This window comes from Chiloscyllium plagiosum, unplaced genomic scaffold (assembly GCF_037043375.1).
Source record: "Chiloscyllium plagiosum isolate Xiang-an unplaced genomic scaffold, Cpla_swu_hap1 HiC_scaffold_30, whole genome shotgun sequence".
In the NCBI taxonomy this organism is placed as follows: Eukaryota; Metazoa; Chordata; class Chondrichthyes; order Orectolobiformes; family Hemiscylliidae; genus Chiloscyllium; species Chiloscyllium plagiosum.
The window spans coordinates 34,816,769-34,843,258 of record NW_028270168.1 but is presented as its reverse complement, the minus strand read 5'-3'; the positions used below and the strand labels follow the sequence as shown (position 1 = coordinate 34,843,258).

At 40.9% G+C, this 26,490-nt stretch overlaps 1 protein-coding gene across 6 annotated transcripts in view; it reads left to right on the top strand.

Annotated features, from left to right (window-relative positions):
* LOC122563716 (disks large-associated protein 2) overlaps positions 1-26,490 on the top strand; it is a 706,137-nt gene that overhangs the window by 663,081 nt on the left and 16,566 nt on the right. For all 6 annotated transcript variants that reach the window (XM_087976892.1, XM_043717840.2, XM_087976893.1 and 3 more), the window contains 3 exons: positions 8,010-8,434; positions 10,689-10,780; positions 18,560-18,712. In XM_087976892.1, coding sequence (XP_087833018.1) covers positions 8,010-8,434; positions 10,689-10,780; positions 18,560-18,712 — 670 coding nt within the window. The remainder of the gene's footprint in view (positions 1-8,009; positions 8,435-10,688; positions 10,781-18,559; positions 18,713-26,490) is intronic.

Genomic DNA, 26,490 nt, shown 5'->3' with positions numbered 1-26,490 from the left:
AACTGCTCAGTTCTGGCCCGGCCTCTGCCCCAAACAACTTTCAGTAGCTCTCGGTGCCTTAGCGAGCTAATTTTAACGTTGTTACTGTTCTTTCCAGAGACCCTGCATGGCCTTGCTGCACCCAACATCAGCTGCATATCTCTGCATCAGTGTTCAAAATATTTTCTTTTCTTTTCTGAGCCCAACTCTTGAGATTTCTCAGGAGCTCCTTTATGGTTTTCACAGACTCCTTTACCACTCTTGCTAACTTCTTCATTGCATAATCATAAATACCCTACAGTGTGGAAGCAAGCTATTTTTCCCATCAAGTCCACACCAACCCTCCGAGGAGCATCCCACCCAGACTCACCACACCTCCGCCCCCCCCCCCCCCCCCCCCCCAACCCTATCCTGGCATTTCCCATGGCTAATCCGCCTAGCCTGCACATCCCTGGACAATATGGGCAGTTTAGCATGCCCAATCCATCTAACCTGCAAAACTTTGGACTGTGGGAGGAAACCAGAGCAACCAGAGGAAACCAATGCAGAGATGGGGAGAATGTGCAATCGCCTGCGGGTGAAATCGAATCTAGGTCCCTGGCGCTGTGAGGCAGCAGTTCTAACTGCTCTTGCTGTGAGCCATTGTGTGTAACAATGTCTTCTATGTTTGTGTTAAAATAAGGGGGTAATTTGACCTCTTGCAGAAGCAGAATGAGAAGAATTCAACAATATGCTGAAAAGGGTTACTATTCCAATAATCTTAAAAACACAACATAAGAAGGAAACATTTATTTCCTCGACATCACTGTGTATAAATCAACCCAAGACAATAAACAAAAGTTAGCAACAAAAGTATTTTTGAAAGAACAACTCTCACACTTACCTATGGACTGATGAGGTTACAGCTAAATGGTTGCATGCTTATCTCAAACGGTCATTGCACCTCAAGTAATTCAGAATATATAAGGCAGTTTAAAAATGATATTGCATAAATACATTTCTTTATGAAATGAACCAGTTTAATTGACACAATATTTGTGACAATTGCATGTACCACATTTTCCCCATGCAGTATCTCCTGTACCCCTGCAGTTTTAATCCAGAGGCTCCACACTATTTTGCTAAGGATTCATTTCCTCCGTTTTCTTAGTCCATATTGCTTTGTTGAAAAGTTATAAAATGTTGTCTCATCATTTCAGACCCTTTATATTATTTTAAATCCTTTACATCCTTTGCAGATCTGCTGCCCAATTTGCAGACCGTCTCCCTACATCCTAGCACCCCCCCCACAACTCACCCCAGCAACAGTCCGTCTTCCTCCACAGCTCCTCCCATCCCTACCCGCACTCAGGCCCACACCACTTCAGCTCCTCTATGCCTCCCCAGATGTCCCATCACCTCCCAACCACAACAGCTACTCACTCTGCACCTCACTTCCCCTCCAATCCTTAGCATCACTCCACGGGCCTCTGCTTCTGGCCACATGCTCAGGTCTCTAACTCCAGCCTCACTGGCCTTGTTTTGGACCTTCTTCCTTTGCCCAGTGAGCTCACTTCCTCTTCCTGCCCCCAAGTCCTCTGCCAATGCTGACTGTTGACTCATTCCTCAAATCACAGGCTGCTTCTTTCCTAATTTGCTGCTGATGGGGTCATAGTGAGCCTACATGGGAGAAAACCAGCCTGTGATTAGGGGATCGGCTCCTCACCATTTCCTTATATTCTGTTGACAGGGTTGACTTTGCTCCAGTTGGTCACTCTCAGGGGTGTATTTCCTTTGGTGATCTGGGAAACTTTAGGACCAGTTCTGCATGCCAAAATACTTGGGTACTTTGATTGCTGCCTTGCATACACCTATAAATGACAAGTCAAAGAATTCTTAAAGACAAACTAGGATCAAATACAAATTAAACTAGAAACCTCACTAGGAAGGATGAGGGAAAGACATTATCACCACATATTTACAGAAGGTTATGATATTCTAGGTGAATGAGTACAAGAGGAGAATTTGGATCAATTAGGAAGGATAACTATTAATAAAAAGATAGTCCTGTAAATATTGATGGAAATGCCTCTATGTTCTGATGATGTGAAAATATATGGGTTGAAATTAGAAATAAGAAAGGGATGATCACCATGAGGGGATTGTACCAAAGGCTCCCCATAGTCTGAGGGAAATTGAGGAGCAAATGTGTAGAGAGATCTCAGATATATGTAAGAATAATGGGGTTGTAATAGTAGGGAATTTTCATTTCCCAAACACTGATTGGGGCTGCCATAGTTTTAAAGGTTTGGATGGCAAGGAATTTGTTAAGTGTGTTCAAGAAAATTTTCTTTGTCAATATGTGAATGTACCTACTAGAGAAGGAGCAAAGCTTGACCTTCTCTTGGGAAATAAAGCAGCACAAGTGACTGAAGTGTTAGTTGGGGAACACTTTGGGACTAGTGATCATAATTCCATTAGTTATAAAACAGTTACAGAAAAGGAAAGGCCTTCTATAAAAGTTAAACTTTTTAATTAGAGTAAGGCCCATTTAAAAGGTAGGAGACAAGAACTCTCAAAAGTTGATTGAAGTAGACTGTTCATAGGTAAATGGACAATTGGGAGGTTTTCAAAAGTGTGATAATGACAGTTCAGAATACTATCTTCCTGTTAAAGGGAAAGGTAAAGCTGGTAAGATTAGGAAACAATAGATGAATAAAGATATTGAGGTTCTAGTTAAGAATAAAAAATTAGATATACATAACTGGGACCAAATGATTCTATAAAGTGAAGGGGCATTCTAAAGAGGAAAATCAGGAAGGCAAAGAGAAGATATGAGATAGCCATGACAGATAAAGTTAAAGATAATCCAAAGAGATTCTACACATACGTTAAGAGCAGAAGAGCAGTTAGAGAGAGAGTATAGCCCCTTAAAAGTCAATGACGTTGCCTATGCGTGGGACCACAGGAGATGGGAGAGATGTTAAATGAATATTTGGAGTCAGTTTTTCCTGTGGAGAAGGAAATAGAATCTAGAGAACACGGGGAAATACATATTGATATTATGGAAAACAGTTTACATTACAGAAGAGGAAGTGCTGGAGGTCTTGGAAAACATAAAGGTAAATAAATCTCCAGGACCTGATTAAGTGTATCCCAGAACATTGTGGAACATTAGGGAGCAAATCGCAGGGACCCCAGCGGAAATATTTGTATTGTCAGTAACCACAGGCGAGATGCTGAAGCACTGGAGGATGGTTAATGTTGTTCCTTTATTTAAGAAAAGATGTAAGGAGAGATTGGGGAACCAGAGACCTATGAGTCTGATAGCGGTGGTGGGTAAGTTGTTGGAAGTGATTCTGAAAGATAAGGATAGTCAGCATGGCTTTGTGCAAGACGGACCAAGATGCTGAGGGAATATGAGTGATAAAGAAAAGGTACTAATTTCCAGATTACTTCCTGAAGCTGCAAGTAAATTGGCACAGGGTCAAATGGGTTTTGAGAAATGGGTTCAAATTCATGGGACATTGGCAATAGAACTGGAGAACTGGAGAAAGAAGGATCTGTTCTGATGAGATGGGCTCCATGTGAATCATGCTGGACCAGAGTCCAGAAGAATTGCATAACTGATCTGTAGATGGGGCTGGCATTCAGTTACATAGAAAATTAGCAAACCAAAGGTAGAAGAGAAAATAGGATTGAAGGTTAGTGAGAGGATTGTTACCAGAAAATAAAAGGAAGGGACAGAATGTCATGTCGTATCAAGGAACCATAAAAGTGTAGGAAGATTCAATCATAGAACAAATTTAAAAGCTTTGTATCTTAATGCAAGAAGTATTCAAAATAAGATAAATAAACTGACAATACAAATGGAGGTAAATGACTAAGACCTCATAGCCAATATGGAAACATGATTACAAGGAGATCAAAACTGGGAGCTTAACATTCAGGGATATTTGACTTTTTGGTTAGACAGAAGGGATGGTAAAGGTGATGGGTTAACACTGTCAAAAAGAGGTGAAATGAGGACAGTTGTAAGAGACAGTCTAGGTTTGTAGCTGTAAAGTCCATTTGGGCGGAGGTAAAAAAAACAGCATGGGAAAGAAGACATTGATAGGTGTCGTGTACAGACCCCAACCAGACCCCAATCTGTAGGAAAGGCTATAAGTTAACAAATAAGAGGAGCACATGAAAAGAATAGAGCAATAATTATAGTTGACTCTGGTCCTGGCTCTTATGGCTTACATTGTAAGATCCTAAAAGAAGTTGCAGCAGAGATAGTGGATGCATTGCTATTAATTTTCCAAAAATCCTTAGATTCTGGAAAAGTACCAGATGATTGTAAGACTCCCAATTTGACACCCTATTCAAAAAGGGAGGAAGGCAAAAAATAAAACAGATAACTACAGGCCAACTAGCATAACATCTATTGTTAGAAAAGTATTGGAATCAATTATTAAGGAAGTAGTAGCAGATTCAGCATGGGTTCATGAAACAGAAATCATATTTAACTAATTTAATAGAGTTTTTTTGATGAAGTCTCAATCAGAGCAGATTGAGGGGAACCAATAGATGTGTTGTATTGGAGTTCCAGAAGACGTTTGACCAGGTACATCACAAAAGATTAAGCCATAAAATAAGAGCCCATGGTGTTAGAACACGGTGGCTCAGTGATCATTTCATTGGAGCAATTCAGAGAAGATTCACTCAGATGATCCCTGATATGGAGGGATTATCTTATGAGCAAAGGCTGAACATTTTGGGATTCTACACACTGGAGTTTGGAAGAATTAGAGGTGTTCTCATTGAAACATGTAGGATTCTCAAAGGGCTTGAGAGAGTTAATGCTGAAAAGATATTTCCACCATGGGGAGAGTCTTGGACCAGAGGGCATAGTGTCACAATAAAGGGATTGTTGGGAGCCCTTAAATATTGTATTGGAAGCAGAATTCATGATAGATTTTAACAGAGAGTCTACAAATATTTAAAAAGAAGACTGAAGACTTCTGAGGGAATAGCAGGGGATTTGAACAAAACGAACAGCTGTTTCAAATTGACCACACAGACACAAATGACCTTCCCTGTAAAGCAATATCCTGGGAATCTACTTTGCACTTTTTCTGATACGTTCCTGTTCCTTAATTCAGTACTGGGTTTGATTGACTGACTAGAACAAGGAACAAATCCATACAATGTGAATTGAGGTCTCTATGACAAATTGAGACTTCGAACCCTTCTTGAAGGAAACCTGGGAATAAAAGGCTGATCACAGTAAAGTGAACAGAAGCATATTATATTGTTATAAGCACTCAGTTGATTAATGATTGTAGAGAGCTAAGGAAGCCTGTTCCATTTATGTGGTCTAGCCAGTGTGTGATTTCAGCCCCACAACACTATGATTGACTTTCAACTGCCCTCTGAAATGGCCTAGTGAGCTATGCAGTTCCATAGAGCTGTGATGCAAATCAACAACTTCAGTAACAGTTCAGAGTAGTTCACCCTCACCAGCTCAATAAAGGGATTGAAAGTATAAGCCAATCTCGCCAACAATACCCACATGCCATGAATAAGTTTTAAAAGATCTGTTTCTTTATTGGTGATGAGACTCCAGTTTGAAGAACTGTGTTCTGCTGCACAGCTTTCTTGTTACTTTGATCTGTATTATCAAATACTTTAAGTGTTTCCTCTTTGACTATTCTTTTATTCCCTCCACTTCTTCGAGAGCAATCCCCTCCTCTGCACCCCAGCATCATTTGGCTTGGTGTGTACTACCATAAAAAGCGCTTTCAGCCATTTCTGTGTATGGGAGGGAATGCTATGGAAAAGTAAATAAAAGCTGCTGTCTTTGTAACTCTAAGACCCAGATTTTTGAGTGGGCTTTGGAAAACCTGACCTGCGTACTCTTGCACCTTCTGAAACGTTCACAGACTTACATGTGACTTTTCCTGGGATTTGTGTCTTTTCACACTGGGTTATGCATTTTTCAAGCCACACTTGTCTATGGACTGGGGGTGCGGGCCCAGCTGGTCAGAAAGGTCAACTTGATTCTCCAACACAGCACCTCTGCTCCCAGTAAAAGGGACCTGACAGGCTCAGTGAATAGGTTAGAACATGGCAGTTAGAATTTATTGTGAATTTATTCATGTTGGTCAAAAAAATGCAAAGGTAGAATATTTTCTAAACGGTAAGAAGTTGGAATTTACTGGGGATCAAAGAGTTGCAGGCATCTTTGTTCACAAGTCACAAAGGTTAATATGCAAGTGCAGCAAGCAATTAGGAAGGCAAACAGCATGATGGCCTTCATCACAAGACGATTGAGTGTAGGAGTAAATATGCTTTGTTATGGTTGTGTAGAAGCTGACCGATACATTCTGTATAGTTTCAGCCTCCTTATCTATACCATTGACAGAGTCTGACAGAGGTTCACCAGATTAATCTGTAGAGTTTCATGGAATGAGGGCCAATATCATTGTAAATTACAGAATTCTTACAGGACAGGTTAGGGTAACTTTAGGTAATATGTTTCCCCTGACTGGTAAATCTGAGACTGAGACTTATGGGAATAGTCTCAGGATGAGGGTAGGCCATTTAAGACTCAAGTGAGCAAGAATTTCTTCACTCAGAATGGTGAATCTTTAAAGTTTTCGACCGCGGGGCAGTGAAAGCTTATCATTGAGCAGATTTGAGTCCGGAATGAATAAAATTATGATATCAAGGGAAATGGAGATAGTGTGGGAATGTGCCATTAAGGTATATGATCAGTCTTGATATGGAATGGTGGGCCAGGCTCAATAGGCTGCAAGGCCTACTCCTGTTTTAATGTTTAAAGTCCTTAAACCTTACCCCCCCTTCCCCTTTTTGAAATGTATTTTGATGCTATACAACACTGAAATTGTCCTAAAATGCTTGATAAACTTATACGTGGCAAGTCAATGGGGAAGTCAACTTAGGTTTACAGGACAGATCCTGATGACAAATCACTGCATTGAAAACAAATTTACATTACAATACAGCATTGAATCATAATGTTTGAAGGTGTCAAAACAAATTATTACTCTTATACTTTCAAAATGTTCCTAACTCCACACCAGCCCTCCCCCTGTGTGAACTCTCCAAAGAGGTGTTTTTGTTTACGGTTTAAAAAGGTGAAGAGGTAATTGTGGGCTTTGCACCCAAGGCTTTCCCAACATCCCAACTGTCCCACACAAAGTTGGTGTAGGGTCAGGAAGGTTTAGGAAGCAGAAAATTGTTTCTCCAGCAAAAAAAAATGAAGTTCAACATTTCATGACCCAACCGACACAACTATTGGGAGGTGAAAATCCAGCCCCATGTGTTTCAAGGAAGAGTCTGGTTTATTGTGGTTCCTTCCTTGGTGACTAACAAACCAAAATGGCTTGGTGCTAAAAAGAAATCACTGCCTGGCATGGTACTAAACTTTGGCAAAAGTGAGGTCTGCAGATGCTGAAGATCAGAGTCGAGAGTGTGGTGCTGGAAAAGCACAGCAGGTCAGGCAGCATCCAAGGACCTGGAAAATCAATGCTTCGGGCAAAAACCCTTCATCAGGAATGGTACTAAACCTTACTGACCATGACTGTTCCAGGTCTTAGCTGATTTTTGTTTGTGCTGAATTAACTGACCTACACACTGTGCCGTATGGTTTTTTGCTTCGTCTCTTTTGGCTAAATAAGTTAACAAGGCAACATAACGATTCCATTCCTCATCTATCTGGTGTAAAGTGTATGTGTGTGTAAGTCACATGAAAAGATGATCAGGCTTGACTGTCCTGCTTTTCATAGTCCAGACTCGTACATGGAATTGTCATTTGACAGAGACCACAGGCAGGCAGGCAGGCAGGCAGGCAAGGTGCTAGTGTTGTTGTGTGGGTGGGACTGTGAGTGGGGGAGTGCAGTTGGAGAGATGGCCTCAGCGTCCAAACCTATGCTGTCATTTCAGATATCACCTTCAGGAGAGCAGGGTGGAAAAGAGGAATGGATAAAATCCCAAGACGTCTTGTAGCTTGCATATTAATTATTCATATTTGGTTTCTCTAGGCATGCCAGATTTAAGCGTTCAAACAGTGTGACAACGAGTGTTCAGGCAGACCTTGAATTGGAGGGTATTCCTGGCCTGTGTGTGAGCACAGAGGACAAGGGATTTCAGTTTGGCCAATCATTCGAGCGGCATTCCTCAGAGCCAGAGCATTCCAATGAGTACACTTCATTCAGAACTGTTCACACACAAGGACAATGGGCGTACAAGGAGGATTACCGAATGCGCTATGATAGTGCAGACGCCCAGCGCCAGGACCACTGGGGAGAGGCCAGTGTTCACAGCCTCCCAGATCCTGGCAGAATATCTCCATGCCACAGAGACGGTGACTGGTTTATCAAGTTACTGCAGGCAGAAGTGGAACGATTAGAAGGATGGTGTCAGCAGATGGAGAGAGAAGCTGAGGAAAATGACCTACCTGAAGAGGGTAAGCTGGTTCGACAATCCATTCCATGGAAAGATGCTGTGCCCAAAGGCACTTCCTAGGCTCATTGTCTCCAAATGCTTCACCTTGATCTGTTTTTGTCAGAGCTGGTTTATCATTGCCTTCCTCACTGAGGGATAAGGCTAGGAGATAGGTGGTATGTCTTCCTCAGACAGAATAACAGTCAACCTCTGCCATTGGCACTATTGTAGCCATTTAATAACTGAACTAATCAAATCTCTTATTGGTAAATAACAGCGTATTTTTCCTTGCTATAATTTTCATGCATTTCTCTTTGGTTACTTTAGCAACCTTCAGTGCTTTGAATTCACTGTCCCAAGCCTCTGCCCAGAATGCCGTCTCACTGTTACTCCATGCATACAAATTGCTGAGTTATACCGTTCTTAAATTTTGTTTTCCCACTGCCCGACTTACAACATTCCCACAGCTGGGAACATAAGACCTGAAGCAACCTGGATCAGACATGCACAGGAATTGCAGTAAAATTCCTTCCAACTATGAACACACAAACACAGCACAGGAGTAGGCCACTCAGCCCTTCGAGCCTGCTGTGGCATTCAGTAAGATCATGGCTGACCTCAACTCTACATTCCGGCACATCCCCAATAATCTTTCTTTATCATTCTGTCTTCCTAAGGAACATTTACTATTTTTCTGCGAATATGTTTGATTAGATCCAAACTTTGGGAACCGATGGCCTAGTGGTACTATTTAGGAGACTATTAATCCAGATAATGTTCTGGGGACCCGGGACCATGGCAGGCGGTTGAGGTTGAATTCAACAAAACTCTGGAACTGAGAGTCGAATGATAACAGTGAAACAATTGCTGATTGTCAGGAAAAACCAACCTGATTTACAAATATCCTTGAAGGAAGGAATCTGCTGCCCTTCCCTGGTCTGGCCTACACATGACTTCAGACCCACAAAATGTGGTTAACTCTCAGCTATCCTCAGGACTTCTAAGGGTAAGAAATAAATGCTGGCCCAGCCAGCAAAGCCCACATTCTGTGAATGAATAAAAATGAACTAAACAAAGTTTGCAAAGAAAATATAAATGAGTTGAAAAGTGGGGTTAATTGGATATATGTGTCAGAGAGCCAGCATTGGTGTCATTTTCCCCCCTCCCCTTTCTGAAGTTGTAGATTGCCAGAATATGGTTTCATAATTACCATTCACCGCCCGATGGTTACAGTTCATGTGCGTGATTTTACAACAAATGTTGACAGACAGTTTGACTGTGTGTACCAGCCCCACACAACTTTACCTGACATTTGTTTACAGTCAAAGGTGATGATTTTGGACTCTCCCTAGAATGGGGAAGTAAGTCCAGCTGGAATCCTGTATAACGTTTGCTAACTATGCACAACTTGAAGATCCAAAATAGGATCTTACTTAATGTATAAGTTGTTGAACTTGCTGAAGTAACAGGGAATTTCCACAATTTTATTTTCCATTTGAGTGTTTATACAGTAAAATTGTGAACTGATCAGCAGCTGGAAAAAAAACATTCATTTTTTTTTAGCATAATCCAAAACTTTAAATGAATGTGATCTGATTTTCAGGCTAACACTCCGCTTCAGTCTATGTCCTCAAATTAAACTACAGAAGGTGGACATTCAGCCTCTGACACCAATGCTGGCTCTGTGACACATATATCCAATTAACCCCACTTTTCCACATTTTCCCTATAACCCTGCAATCTTTTCCTTTGCAAGCTAAGAAACCATTTCCTTTAGAACATTACTGTTTGAATCTGCTTCCACTATCTTTCAAAACATGCCATCCACACTGTAACAAGACATTGCAGAAAGTAAATTGAATGAACACTGCTAATGTCTCATGAAAAAGGATGGTTATCTTTTAAATCACAGATTTGACTATTGTGCTCATAATACTGACGCACTTTGTCCCCTTTAAGTCATTATGTCTATTGACTTATTTTTGCTCCCTCTTTCAATCTCCTGGCATTTTGTCTGGCTCACCAGCTGCCAGAGTAAGCATATGACTCAATGCCCTTCTGTCTATATCATTGTAATTGGGCAATTCGCTTTTCAGAGCAGCTGAAGAGTGGCATTGGCAGAGTCCTGGGAACAGATTGCTTGACTCCCTTCATGAGGAGATTGATACATGCTCAGGGAAGTGATCTGAATATTGTTGTTTACTTATGATAAACAACTCTGTGCCCTGATGCAATGATTGTATTCAGAATTTAATGCACTCTGTCTTGTGTTTCAGTACTTGAGAAGATTCGCAGCGCAGTAGGCAGTGCCCAGCTTCTCATGTCACAGAAGTTCCAGCAGTTTTACCGACTATGTCAGCAGAATATGGTAAATCATAGTAGTTGTGTGTGTTCATTTTGGGAAGTAAGGGGAATTGTATCTCTGTTTTGTTGCATCAACTTTTCACATATCTCAAACTGCTTCCCTCATCTTTAAAGAGTCTATCCAGCACGACCCCTTTTAAAACTGAGTACGAAGCAACTATGATGAACCACAGCATTGCGCTTCTATTTCTGTTTTGAAAAAGCAGACTTCAGTTTTCAAAGTTTTCTGAGAATTCAGTCCCAGGTGATGACCAGCAATTGAATGGTGTGAGAGGCTTCACATACTAAACAGCCTACCTCAGTTCAATGCAGATAATTTTATTTCAAGGAGTTATTGAGTTTGACAGGATGAGGGTAGAAGAACAATTTATTGAGGCTATGCAAGATTCAAGTATGTATTTGCATATGGGTGTGTGTGCATGTTGTGAGTTGCCTCACACTCATAACATTTCAAAAACTCTTCCAAGCCAAGTTCCCTGATAAAATTACCAGAATTCATCATTGTACATGTATTTTGAAAGGCAAGGACTGATTTGGGATAGTCAACATGGTTTTGTGCGTGGGAAATCATGTCTCACAAACTTGATTGAGTTTTTTGAGAAAGTAATAAAGAAGATTGATGAGGGCAGCGCAGTAGATGTGATCTATATGGACTTCAGTAAGGTGTTCGGCAAGGTTCCCCATGGGAGATTGATTAGCAAAGTTAGATCTCACGGAATACAGGGAGAACTAGCCATTTGAATACAGAACTGGCTCAAAGGTAGAAGACAGAGGGTGGTGGTGGAGGGTTGTTTTTCAGACTGGAAGCCTGTGACCAGTGGATCGGTCATTTACATAAATGATTTGGATGTGAGCATAAGAGGTATAGTTGGCAAGTTTGCAAATGATACTAAATTTGGAGGTGTACTGGACAGCGAAGAGGGTTACCTCAGATTACATTAGGATCTTGACCAGATGGGCCAATGGACTGAGAAGTAGCAGATGGAGTTTAATTCAGATAAATGCGAGGTGCTGCATTTTGGGAAAGCAAATCTTAGCAGGACGTATACACTTAATGGTAAGATCCTAGGGAATGTTGCTGAACAAAGAGATCTTGGAGTGCAGGTTCATAGCTCCTTGAAAGTGGAGTCGTAGGTAAATAGGATAGTGAAGAAGGTGTTTGGTATGCTTTCCTTTATTGGTCAGAGTATTGAGTACAGGAGTTGGGAGGTCATGTTGCAGCTGTACAGGACGTTGGTTAGGCCACTGGTGGAATATTGCATGCAGTTCTGGTCTCCTTCCTATCCAGGGAGAGGCTGAACAGACTGGGGTTGTTTTCCCTGGAGCATCAGAGGCTGAGGGGTGACCTCATAGAGGTTTACAAAATTATGAGGGGCCTGGATAGGGTAAATAGGCAAAGTCTTTTCCCTGGGGCCGGGGAGTCCAGAGCGAGAGGGCACAGGTTTAGGGTGAGAGGGGAAAGATATAAAAGAGACCTAAGGGGCAACTTTTTCACGCAGAGGGTGGTACATGTATGGAATGAGCTGCTAGAGGATGTGGGTGAGGCTGATACAATTGCAACATTTAAGATGCATTTGAATGGGTATATGAATGGGAAGAGTTTGGAGGGATATCGGTCGGATGCTGGCAGGTGAGTCTAGATTGGGTAAGGATATCTGGTTGGCATGGATAGGTTGGACCAGAGAGTCTGTTTCCATGCTGTACATCTCTATGACTCTATCTGACAGACTATTCCACACAAAGAAATAGGGATTCTAAAATTAAATTATAATCCTTTTTCAACAGTTTTTTAAAACTCAAATTAATAATGAGAGTCCTGCTTTAGATTTCTGCATTTGTTGCTTAATTGTGACAAACGTGACACTTAGTTGTTTCTTCTCACATGGACATCACAATTATCAATAGTACTGAATGCACCCAAAGATAAATTGAACCTGCCAACATTCAGTTTGGTTAGCTTTTCCCAGTACACTTCAATGTGGTCAATAATAAGGAAAGCTGGACTAGCTCACCATTCTGTTAGTGAAGTAATATCAGGAAAAGAGGATAACTGTACAGTACAAGGATTACTAATTTTTTGGTGACAGAGAAAGTATTGTACAAATTTACAAAAATTCTGGTCAGTCTGCATTTGAAAGAGAAAGGTAGTTTAATATTTCTCTGTGGATCAGGCACCAGTCCTGTAATATTAGCCTAACTTCTGTTTTCAGATGTTGAGTAAACTGTTCTGAAACTGTTTCACCATTTTATGTTTTTATGTCAAGTCCAATGTTCTTAATCTGTAAATTTTGATATATATTGATGCTCTTAGACAATGGAATTTACTGCTTGCGGCATGATTTCTATTTGTCTATTTTTAATGCAACCTCAGTGCATTCCTTGGTGGAAATTTATACACTAGATTTGAACCCAAGTCTCACTGAGACACCTTCCTGATACATACACGACGCAGCTGTCATCTTTCCCCAGTTCTGCTTCTCCTTCAAACACACCCCTCATTAATGAGATATCAAGCTACTTCACTTTGTGCCAAATTCTCTGTCAATGCTACTGTTTTTCCAGACCCTTCTGAGATTGATAATGCACTGCATGAGAAATAGATCACAGCAAATAGGAGTAGACTATACAGCCCATGAAGCCTGCCTCGCCATTCAGTCTGATCATGGCTGACCTTGGGCTTCAATTCCACGACCCCATCTGATTTTCATATCCCTGATTCCCTGAGGGACCAAGATCTATCTGGATTGCATTTGAAAAGTGTTCAATAATCATCCACAACCTATAGGGATTCACAGACCTTTGAGTGAAGTATTTTCTTAACATGTCAATCCTATATGATTAATCCCTTATCCTTAGCCTGTGCAGGAAATGTTCTGGTCAGCTGTGTGATGAAAATAACTTGAATCCTCCACCATCACTCTCCATTGTTATGACATGCATGTAAAAGTGTAGGTTGCCACAGCGCCCAGACACGTTGGGAGACTGGTGTGCTCAGTCAGCTTGAAAGCCAATATAGACCACATTAGTGTAAACAGCATAAGACTTGAATCCCTTTCTCGCTGGGGTAAATTCTACCAACCTTCGCATAAACCAAATCATTCGCCGACATTTCTGCCACCACCAAACAGACCCCACCACCAGGGATATATTTCCCTCCCCACCCCTTTCCCTCCATGACTACCTGGTCAGGTCCACGCCCCCCTACAACCCACCCTCCCATCCTGGCACTTTCCCCTGCCACCACAGGAACTGTAAAACCTGCGCCCACATCTCCTCCCTCACTTCTAACCAAGGCCCTAAAGGAGCCTTCTACATCCATCAAAGTTTTACTTGCACATCCACTAATATCATTTATTGTATCCGTTACTCCCATTGGGGAGACTGGGCGCCTCCTAGCAGAGCGCTTTAGGGAACATCTCTGGGACACCCGCACCAATCAACCACACCGCCCCGTGGCCCAACATTTCAACTCCTCCTCCCACTCTGCCGAGGACATGGAGGTCCTGGGCCTCCTACACCGCCGCTCCCTCACCACCAGACGCCTGGAGGAAGAACGCCTCATCTTCCGCCTCGGAACACTTCAACCCTAGGGCATCAATGTCGACTTCAACAGTTTCCTCATTTCCCCTTCCCCCACCTCACCCTAATTCTAAACTTCCAGCTCAGCACTGTCCCCATGACTTGTCTGGACTTGTCCTACCTGCCTATCTCCTTTTCCACCTATCCACTCCACCCTCTCCTCCCTGACCTTTCACCTTCATCCCCTCCCCCACTCACCCATTGTACTCTATGCTACTTTCTCCCCACCCACACCCTCCTCTAGCTTATCTCTCCATGCTCCAGGCTCACTGCCTTTATTCCTGATGAAGGACTTTTGCCCGAAACGTCGATTTCGAAGCTCCTTGGATGCTGCCTGAACTGCTGTGCTCTTCCAGCACCACTAATCCAGAATCTGGTTTCCAGCATCTGCAGTCATTGTTTTTACCTCGTAAATTCAGGACATGCCTCCTTGCCACACAGATGGTGGAGATTACCATCTTAAACCTACCTTCACATAGAGAGCTCAAGCAGAATAGATTCCAGCAGTTTACCAATGACTGATGTTAGGCTAACTGGCCTGTGATCCCCTGTTTTCTCTCTTCCCCCTTTTATGAGAACTAGTATTACATTTGCCAAATACAATCTGATGGAACCACTCCCAAACTCAGGCAATTTTGGAAAATCTAGGAAATTAAAAAAAGACAAGGAAAAGTTACTGTTCATATCAGCAGAGCAAAAGAATTGGAGAAACTTAAGGGACTGAAACTGGATAATTCCCTGAACCTGATTACATACAGCTTAGAATTCTAAAGGAGATAGCTGGCAAGATAGTGAATGCAATAAAATCAATTTGCCAAATCAAAATTTTCCAAGGCTTTCTAACTTAGGAACTGATTTAATTCTGCTGGTTATTTTATGATAAATTTAAACTTCTCCTCTTAGCGCTAATCTATGCTGCACTGGACCTCTACTTAACTCATCTTTGAATACCTTCCTCAAAATTTAATCTTCTTTGGACTGTCAAAAACTTGACAAAAACTCATCAGAAATTCCAACAACAATTCCATCCCTGAATTCTGACATGAAATCTTCATAGCCCTATTTTTCCACTAGTCTTTACAAATCACTGATAAAATTATTTCTGAAAGCTAAACACTTCTATTCAACCTTGCTTGATGAAATATTTTATTTGTTCTAATGTTAAAATAATTATCAAAAGGTTTCAGAACTTCTTCAAAATTACATATTGCTTCCTTTACACTTTTTTGAGCTGAAATATTAAACTCCAAATTGTACATAATATTTCTGTTTCTGATTGTTTCTGCTTTGCAATCTACTTTGCATCTTAAGATCTGCTCTCTCCAAGATGTCCACTTCTGTTTTATTTTACCGGTCTTTGCTATGAATTCTTCCCTGGCAATATTATTTCTGATACAATGTCTTCCTAATGTGATTGTTTATTTCCCTTGTTTTAGAAGATTTTAATTTTGCAGTATAAGATTGCTACTGCTGCAGACTGATATACTGAAGATTATCATTGCATTCCATCAGTCAAAATGGGGGGTTCCAACCTTTTGCAAATAAAATGGAATATTTGCACAGCTTTTACAGCTTCTCTAGATGGATCAACTAATTACAGCCTTAAAATAATTCCCATTTCCTTAATTGTTTTACTAAATAAATCATGCTGCCTGCAGCTTCAGCGATTGCCATTCTCTTCACTGTTTTACCAAATGAATCCTGTTTCATTAATTGGTTTTTCTCTTAGATTATTCCTACTGCCTGCAGCTCTAAATAATAATCCTCATTGGTTTTTTTTTGGATACACGCAGCTGTGTGTTTTAAATACTTACTTTCTGCCATTAACATGATTTAATTAATGAATATCCTGCCTTTCTGCAGCCTCTTAACTTGCCTCTTCTATTGGACTTTATTTGCTTTGGCTTCTAAGTTGCTTTGTTATTGCTTTAATACTGGCTTTGTAACTTTCCTGTGTCTGTGATCTTGTTCTCAGTTGCTTTTGTTACCTCGATTTTCCTTAATTTATCTGTGCACTCTGGTGCCCACTCATTATAGAGTGACACTTAATCTGAACTGTATGTACTTGCTCCCAATCTGTAAACTGTGCCATTTATTAATGTCTTCTCTTGCTGACCAGAGACTTCAGCTTTACTCTCAGAGCCTCTAATTTCCATTCACTCTGACTGAACCTTAACTCGAGGCCATTCCTATGAACTATCACCACCCAACACAATATGCCTGGGAGTGAGTAGTCCTCCAGCCCATGGAGTTGCATGTTCACTATTGGTGCTACAGGTCTCCTACCAGGTCTGAAGTGCTTCTTACCACTGAATCTCGATTCTGCGGTTGAATCTTGGCACAAAGCCGACTTCTTTTCTAAAGCCCTTGAGTGTTAAGCCCTTCTTAACCACTGAATGACTGAACAAGCAGCCTTCTTAAAGCTATAGGAGGCAGCTGAATGGAAGCTGCACCATGTGGGAAGATAAAACCTCAGCACTATGAGGTATCAGGTAGATTTACTACCACCATCCTTTTGCTTTATAGGAAGCTACAGCATCTAGGATGGTCGAGACAAACTACTAGGTAGTCTAATGAGAAGGGTTCTCGTCTTAAACAAGACATAGTGTTTGCTTGATCACAATTAGGTATAAAGTGACATTAAAGTGTTACATATTGTTACAAAGACTTTGAGGAAGACCTAGACACTGGGTCCTACTCCTTCAAGATCCTGAGTTCTCCCTATTAAGTCCAAAAAATGTTATCAAGTGGAGTGGTGCCCAAGGCATTCTTCAGCATTAACCCTTTCAGATCCATTACACAATGCCCTTTTTAGCAACAGGCCACCACAACCTTCAGAACAGTCAGTAATTGAACTGTGGGGGTTGGGAAAGTTGCAGGCTTACAGTGGTGTCTGCCTGGTCACTACGTTAATCTTCCCCCAGCGCCATTGCCTGCCAAGTTTAAAATCATTGGCCAAAGAATGTGCAAGGAGCGTAACAGTACTTAGTGATAGTTTTGAATTTAAAAATTTGTTTCCCATACACCACAGTTTCAGAATAGACATATTGCTGCTGACCTTTCAATGCTTTGAAAATATTCAACTGGTAGCACTATTTTCTGCACCACTGCATTGTATTGAACAGCTAAATGTGAAAAGAGGCCGATGAACAGGTCACCTCTACTTTTGCCCAAACCTTCTCAGAATTCATTTGTTCTCTCCTCCCCCATCCCAACCACCTTCATTATCCACTCCAACAAGCTTGAAAATATCAATCCATATTCTCCACAGACACTTGAATAAAATTTGTTTTTAATTTCACAATAAGAAATTTTAAGGAAATCTGATTATGAATCGATTGCTTTAATCCAGAAATTATTGGGCTCAATCCTAAAACTAACTGTCCTCAGCAAAGCAAGCAGTAGCATTCTCAAGATTAGTTTCATTAGCTTCAGGCAAGGGGAACAAAAATACATCAAGAGATAATGATCCCTGTTGGAAAGTACCATTATGTGGATGTTGAGTAGGAGCAGTGGGAAGGTAATTGTTACTGTCAGCAGGAGAAATGGTGGGCAATGATCTGGCAACCTTTCTAATGACCTCCTCTTCTGAAGTGAAAATTATCTCCATGGTGTTCCAAAGTGGCAAAAGTCCTGCTTACATTCATGGTCTTGTCTGTAAGAGCAAGAATGGTTACCTGAACATGGTGTTAGATGTTTACCCATGTCCCAATAAGTGCACTTTTTTTTTTCTTTAGGAAAGGAAGGAGAAAGCACAAATTAATAAACATTGTTTTTTTTTTCCTGAACACCACACATTCCTGAAACACCTGCATGTTTTTCTTCAAGTCCTAGCCTGGCTTGGAAATATATTGCCATTCGTTCAGTGTCGTTGGTCATAATTCTGCAACTGTCTAACAGTCCTGTCAATGTCCCTATGCCACATGGGCTGCAGTGGTTCAAGAGGGCAGCTCACCACCACCACCTTAAAGGCAGTTAGGGATAGGCGATAAATTCCGACTGAGTCAGTGATACCTACATCCCGCGAATGAATAAATCAAAATTAAAAACAACTCCATCACCCTCCCCACCAACACCCACAATTGGCAGGGCCTATCGGGATCAGGAAGGTAGTTTTCAACACAGAAACATCTTCTTTCATTGGTGCTTTTATTTAGTAGTTTTAATTGTAATTTCTTTCTTGTTGCCTATTTTGTGCTCTCAGGATCCAAATGCTTTTCCTTTGCCTACGTCCCAGGATCTTGCAGGATTCTGGGATCTCTTGCAGCTGTCGGTTGAGGATGTGACTTTGAAGTTTGATGAACTTTTGCAGATAAAAGCGAATAATTGGAAATTGCTAGAGGCTTCAGACAGAAAGGTAGGCCCGCACATGTCCACCACAACTCATTATTGTGCTGTTCTCAGTTTTGTTTTTTATTTGTTAACTGAATTTTTAAGTGGTCATGAAAACACGTTTGATGAGAAAATTCTGTAACCACATTATTAAGTTTCATTATGTTTTTTTTAATTGCAATCCTGGTTGGAAGACAGCTTTTGGTTAAAACTTGCACCTTGTCCTAAGGGAGTAACAGAACAATGCATAGAGAGAAAATGAGAAGACATATGTGCCTTGTTGAATGACATGTTTCCTTGAATGAGTATTACATTTAGTGTAAAATTACCATAAAGAGTAATATCTCCACTCTTATAAAAGGAGAAGTTTGTTTTAAAATGGTTAAAAATGTAAAATGCCACAAAGATTGAACAACAGTGTTTAATGGTGCATCACATGAAGAAGATCAAAAACAATTGTAATGCTGCTACAACCCAACAAGAAAAGGGAAAATGGAGACCGTTAGCATCAGGGGACCAATAATACCATTGAAGGATCAGACTTTGAGGAAGCTTTTGAAAGAGAAGAATCATAGAATCCCAACAGTGTGAACACAGGCCACCCAGCACAACAAGTTCACACCGATCCTCCGAAGAGTAACCCACCCTACCTTATTATTCTACATTTACCTTTGCAAATCCCTGAACACTATGGGCAATTTATCATGATCAAGTCACCTAACCTGCACATGTTTGGATTGTGGGAGGAAACCAAAGCACCCGGAGGAAACCCACACAGACACGGGGAGAATGTGCAAACTCCACACAGACTGACAATCACCTGAGGCTGGAATCAAACCGGGGTCCTTGGCACTCTGATGTAGTAGTGCTAACCACTGAACCACCATGCCACCCCACAGAGGGCAGGGAAAATTCATTTTAATAAGAAGTGAAGCTCCAGAGAGGGCAAATATTTTTGCAATGAATGAGCACTAGCTATTGGTACAACAGAGGGAGTGAGAGACAAAAATAAGCCAATGGTGAAGATGATGAAGGTGAATGCAGGAGTGTCAGACAAAAAGGGGATCCCCTATGTAGGGTAAAGAAAAATTATATTAGGATTTGGAAGAAAGGAGAAGAAATTTGAAGTTAACTCATTGAACTATATTGTTCCATTGGGGCTTACATAAAATGGTGATGATGAATGAAAAGATCTTTCATCAGTTGCTAGTTATCAATTAGTTGAAGACCGTTCCTTTCTCCTCAAGAAGACACTTTTCATCCAAATTCCTTTTCACAGTCCCACATTGACTGAGATTATCAACCCATTCCTCTCCTCCAGCTCAGGGTTCATGCGAATGCGTTGCCAATGCTCCCCTATGCTATCCAATATCAAATGTTTCTTTACTTGCTGAAGTTATAGAATATTTTGCATCTTCAGAATCTTCTGGTCAGTTTCTGCCCCACCCACAACATTATTGTACATTGTCAAATTTCCCAGTGACCTTGTTATACTTCCTTATCCTCCTGGGGGGATCACTCCACTATATTTGACACTGTCAGCTACTTGCCTGAACCAATCACCTCAGTTGTGTTTTGTTTCTGTTGTATTATGGCACTGCATCATAAGAGTAGCTGTTTGAACTATTTTTCTGTCCATATGTTTACGTACTACCATGGGAACTGGTATTGCAATAATGCTTCCATAGTGTCGTAGAGTTGTACAGCACAGAAACAGACCCTATGGTCCAATTCGTCTGTGTTGACCATGTTGACTATGTTAATTTGGTCCCATTTCCCAGCACTTGGCCCATATTCCTCCTACTCATATACCCATCCAGATGCCTTTGAAGCATTTGCTGATGACATCTGCCTCTACATTTCCACCTGTTCATTGATCCTATGTCTGTTCTTACCATCTCCAACTATCTGACAATAAGATCTTGATGACTTAAAAAAAACCCTTCAATTTAATTTTGGCCACACTAAAGCCAGTTCTCTTTAACTTATCGCAGCCTCACCTCAATCTCTCTTTCTCATTGCCTCAAGAGTTTAACCCAGAGGTTCACGATTTAAAACGCATTGCTCAAATCGGAGCTCAGCTTCCTCCCCCAGATGCCATCTATTGCGAAAGTTTTCTTTCTGACCTGCTGCCTCTGCCCAATCTGTCTTTTCTGTTGAAACTTTAAAGTTGCTTTTATTTTCTTTACTTTCACTGCTGGTACCCATGCTTCTACCATTCATTGTGTACTACCTGGTTCATGGGAAGTAAAGATTGTAAAATTATGGGGTGCATTGCTCACACTTATCACATCTGCATTTGCAATTGATCATGTACCTCCACGGTCAAAATTGAACTGCAAGCCTATGACACTTAATGCTTCCATAACTGCTTGTTTGATTTCACTGAAGTAATTGAAAATAGAGGGAGAAAGTGAGGGCGGCAGATGCTGGAGATCAGAATCGAGAGTGTGTGGTGCTGGAAAAGCACAGCAGGTTGTGCAGCATCCGAGGAGCAGGAGAATCGACGTTTCGAGCAGGAGCCCTTTGTCAGGAATTAGGCTGGGAGCCTCAGGGGCGGAGAGATAAAATTGAGAATAGAGTTCATTCCTTAGTACAACAGGGAGTAAGAATAGGAGTTGATAACACAGGCACAGAGAGATGCAGGGAGTCAAGGTGCCAACCCAAGGAGGAAGAAAACGAATAGCATGGCAGAGAAATAGTTATTTGGCATGAAGTCATGCTGAAGGCTATAGTTAATTTAGCTTATTATTGTGTACGGAATACTGTTATCAGCTGTAAGCTTGGACCAAAAAAAAATGAGAGACCCAGAGTTTGTGGGCACAAAGCTAGGTAACCACATGTAACTGCAAAGAGCTTCAGGCATTCTCATCACTACAGCTGTGGATTTTGATAATAATGAGGTGAGTGAGTTTGCTTCATTTGACTTTATACCAAAAGCATTTAATTGAATAATTTAGAATGTTACTGACAGTTCAGAATTGTAATTACATAGATTCAGTGGTAGAAATGACAGGTACTAAAATTGCCGTTAGGAGAGGGAGAATGATGAATTTATATTGAAATCATTTTTAGAAAGCTTATTTCAAGCAAATTAAGGCCAGGACCCTTTGTCAGATAGTTAAATTGGCTTAGCTTTTTACGGTGTTCTGAGCAACCAACTAACTCAAATTCTCTGTAGCTGTAACATTGTATTCCTCGCTCTATTTTGTTACTCCTATGCGCTTTGTATGGTGTGATCTGCCTGTATTGCTCACAAAACAAAACTTTGTCACTCTACTGAGGCACACATGATAATAATAAATCACATCAAATCAACTCATCTGATGTGAATCAGTATTTCTGTGCTGTCCAATTTATATCTGATTCATTGAACCAAGTATCAGGAGCACAGTGTGAGCTCCTGATACAGCAGAGATGTAATTAAAGAAGAATCAAATTTTAGTGGCTCATCAGGACACTTGATAAGGGGGTTCATGTCACTTCTCTGCTGAATCCAGACTTTGTGCCCTGACTATGCAAGAGGTTATTGCTGTGCAGTATGGAATTAGCCTATTCTGAGGAGGTCCTGAGTGATTCAGATTGTACAGTGTCCTGGTAAAGACCTGTGGAGCATTCAGTGCTGTCATTGGGCTGTAGGACAGCTCACGTGAAGGTCAAATGCAAGCAATGAAACAGTGCTTAAGCCTTGACTCCCTGCATCATGTCCCCATTATGACCCATACCACATATCACACACCACAAGAGACTGTGACACACTTAATAGTCTGATTAAATTTCAGACTAATAGTCACATAACCCATAGAAAATTTTAACTGGCATGACTTGCTGACATTATTACAAGACAGGTTCTTCTAAGTACTATATATACAGTGAAAAGCTGTTTTCCCTAGGCAGCAATGAGCTGCCACAGTGGAAGATATCTGTATTTTGTTGGGTTTTGAAATAATTTAATTCAAATATTCTTCACTGCTTAATTTCAAAACAGAAACTGGAGCTTATTTTAACTCCAAATTGCAGATCATTTGTTGATATGTAATTAATCAGGACATTGGAGTTTCTTAGATTTAACAAGATTGTTAATTGTTTAAAACAATTTTGAACCCATAGGATGTGGAGAGATAGAGAGAGAGAGCTAGAGAGAAATCTATACCCAGGACTTGGATAACCTGTACACAATAAATATGTTAAAAAAAGTGATCAGGTGGTTAAGAGGTGTAGGAGTAAATGGCGGAAAAGTCAGAGTGGGTTCTGTTACAAGAAGAACCCAATGTCCCAAAATGTTGAGAACTACAACCATTTTGTCTTAATTATTTATTCCCAGCTGATTATGAATACTGAACAAATCATATACAAAGTGAGGCCTGGCTTGATAAACAATGAGCTTTATTTTCGATATTTATTACTATGATAGTCATTGACAGGAACTGTCAATGTACTTTCAACAAAATAAAAACAACATTTCTTACACAAAAGAAAATAAAAGCACATCATGTGTAACTCTCTAAATCCCATTATGATACTCAGGTGGAACTATCACCTGATGAACAAATGCCCATCCCTCAATGAAGTGATCTCCATTTCCTCATTATTATGTTGTCTTTTAAGTAATAACATCCAGGTCCTAATATATTGGTCCTTACACAATTTCTAAGTGGGACTGTTTAACATGGATATGTCTTTTAATTTCTGTTACTGAAAATGGACTAAACACATCAGCCTTATTCTCTTTTTCTTCCTCCTTTCTTTTCTTAAGTTTTTGGAAACTAGCATCAGAATTTTCATGTCATTGCTCTTGTGTAGACTTTTCCTTTTGGTGGCTAATTCTATGGACCTCAGATCCAGTCACAACATAGTCTAGAAACAATCCAGAATGTTCTTTCTGTATCACAGCAGTTTCAATATTTATTTCAACACCTTCATTGAGATTATTATTTTTGACCTTCCAAATTATTTCCCCAGATAATAATTATTTCTGTGCAATTAAATTTACTACTCCAAATGTACCCTCTTATATTCCACCAATTAATATTTTACCCTTCATTGCCTCATCTGAAAGATAAATTGTGACATCAACAACTGACTTGCTCCAATATCTCTCTATAAATTTATTGGTCTACCTCCTTAATTAGAAAAATAAGAAAATACTCTATTCAGAACCTCTGGTGGCCTGGTTCTTTTTAGCAGTAAGTAAGAAAGAATTGTCTTGACTATCCTGAGCCATCTCCTCTTTCTCATAAGTCCTGAGGAAACACAATTCACATGTAGTTCTGCAGTTTCAATACACATTGCCTTTCCAGATGCATCATTTTCTGAGGATTCGTTAGGTGTTCCTAATATTGCAATAGGACCCCATTAATTTCCCCATTAGTCTTGTTACAATGGAAGCTTGTTATGTTCTCTATATCACCTTTATGTCCTAGCCTTTCTCCTTTATTATTTTGGTATATGTCTAATTGTTCCTGAATGTAATATTGTTTCCACCCCAAGATTTTATTTTCCTCCACTTTCCTCTTTGATCCCCATATGATAATTTCCATATAACTGTCTGTGTGAGATTTCACATTAGAACTGCTGTTTCTCAGATCTTTGGTTCTTAATGCTTATCAAGATAAGTCTCAAGGATCAATGGTTACTGAAATACTATTTCAGAATACTTTCTTAAAGGTGATTCCCCTTACATTCTCAAAGATGTTCTCGAACTGCAGTGATTGAAACCATAGATCCCAAAGCATTTCAATTTTTCTGTTGCAGATTCTACAAATGTCTCATTAGGTTTCTTTCTTACAGTCCCATACTTAATTGATGAGCTTCAAGGATAAACTCATGAACATCATTTATGGAACAAATCTAAAATGAAACTAAAAACTATGTGCTCCTTCTTAACACTCATAATATACAAATAAGAAAGAAACAACAAGACATAGTTCCTAATACTTTAACACCAAAGTTTCCAATCAATCTTCATCACATTTCATGTTCTCTTAATATACTTATGATTAATTTGAGGTAGGAGCATCAGAACTTGGGAATCACAATCACAAGGTCCACCTCACCTACATTATACCGCCATGGAAGTCCACAATGAAGATGTTGACTCCTAGTTGTCATTGTCGAGAGTATGGTGCTGGAAAAGCACTGCAGGTCAGGCAGCATCCGAGGAGCAGGAGAATCGATGTTTAGGGCATAAGCCCATCATCAGGAATGAGGCTTGTGGGCTGGGGGGTGCTGAAAGATAAATGGGAGGGGGGGTGGGGCTGGGGGGAAGATAGCTGGGAATGTGACAGGTAGATGAAGGTGGGTGTGGAAGTGATAGGTAAGAGAGGAGGGTGAAGTGGATAGATGGGAAGGAAGATGGACAGGTCAAGAGGGCAGTGTCGAGTTGGAGGCTTGGGACTGGGATAAGGTTGGAGGAGAGGAAATGAGGAAATTGGCAAAATCCACATTGATCCCGTGTGGTTGCGGGGTCCCAAGGCAGAATATGAGCTGTTCTTCCTCTAGGACTCAGGTGGCTAGGGTTTGGCGATGGAGGATCCCCAGGACCTGCATGTCCTTGGTGGAGTGGGAGGTGGAGTTAAAGTGATTAGCCATGGGACAGTGGGGTTGTTGGGTGTGGGTGTCCCAGAGATGTTCTCTGAAACAATCTGCAAGTTGGCGTCCTGTCTCCTCGATGTAGAGGAGACCACAATGGGGTACAGCGAGATGTTCTCTGAAACAATCCGCAAGGAGATGTTCTCTGAAATGATTCGCAATGGATCGTTGCAACTCCGCCAAGGACATGCAGGTCCTGAACCTCCTCCAACTCCAAACCCTTACCACCCAACACCTGGAGGAAAAACGCCTCATCTTCCACCTTAGGACCCTGCAACCACATGGGATCAATGTGGACTTCACCAGTTTCCTCATTTCCCTTCTTCCAACCTTATCCCAGTCCCAAGCCTCCAACTTGACACCGCCCTCTTGACCTGTCCATCTTCCTTCCCATCTATCTGCTTCACTGTCTCCTCCAACCTATCACTTCCACCCCCACCTTCATCTACCTAACACGTGCCCAGTTACCTTCTCGCCAGCTCCACCTCCCTCCCATTTATCTCTCAGCTCTCCCCCCTTCCCCCCGACCCACAAGCCTCATTCCTGATGAAGGCTTATGTCCAAAACGTCGATTCTCCTCCTCCTTGGATGCTGCCTGTCCTGCTGTGCTTTTCCAGCACCACACTCTTCGACTCTGATTCCAGCATCTGCAGTGCTCACTTTCTCCTCTTGGTAGTCGTTAGTCTATATAATGTGAAATAAGTCCTAATGACTGAAAGCTTTAGAAACCAAAAATGCAAGGTTGCTTTTTCCTCCCAAGAATGATGCACTTAATCTATGACATGTCTTACTCATGTCTCTAAACAGTGAATTGATGGTAATATAAAAATTAGCTTCCTCATGAGAAAATATGGGAAAGGCCAATTGTTTATGAAGCAGTAAGCCTGATCTTAACTTTTTTAATGGATGGATTCCATTTTTGATATATGTATGCACTGCTACCATCAATCATGGTGAATGGGATAACATTTTCTCAGCCCACAAAAATCATACTTTTCAATTTATTCAGTGTTTAAATCAATTCCACTTTCCTGCCGTGATGAGCTATAGTCTCATTCGTAGGCAGCCTCAACGTTTCATCCTACAAATGAACAATTACTTCCCGGTGTCTGGAATCAAACAGGTGATGCATGTGGTTTTGAATCTGCATTGGAATTTAAGACATGCCTACACAAAACAGACCCCGCATGGTGAACAACAAAGAGAGTGATC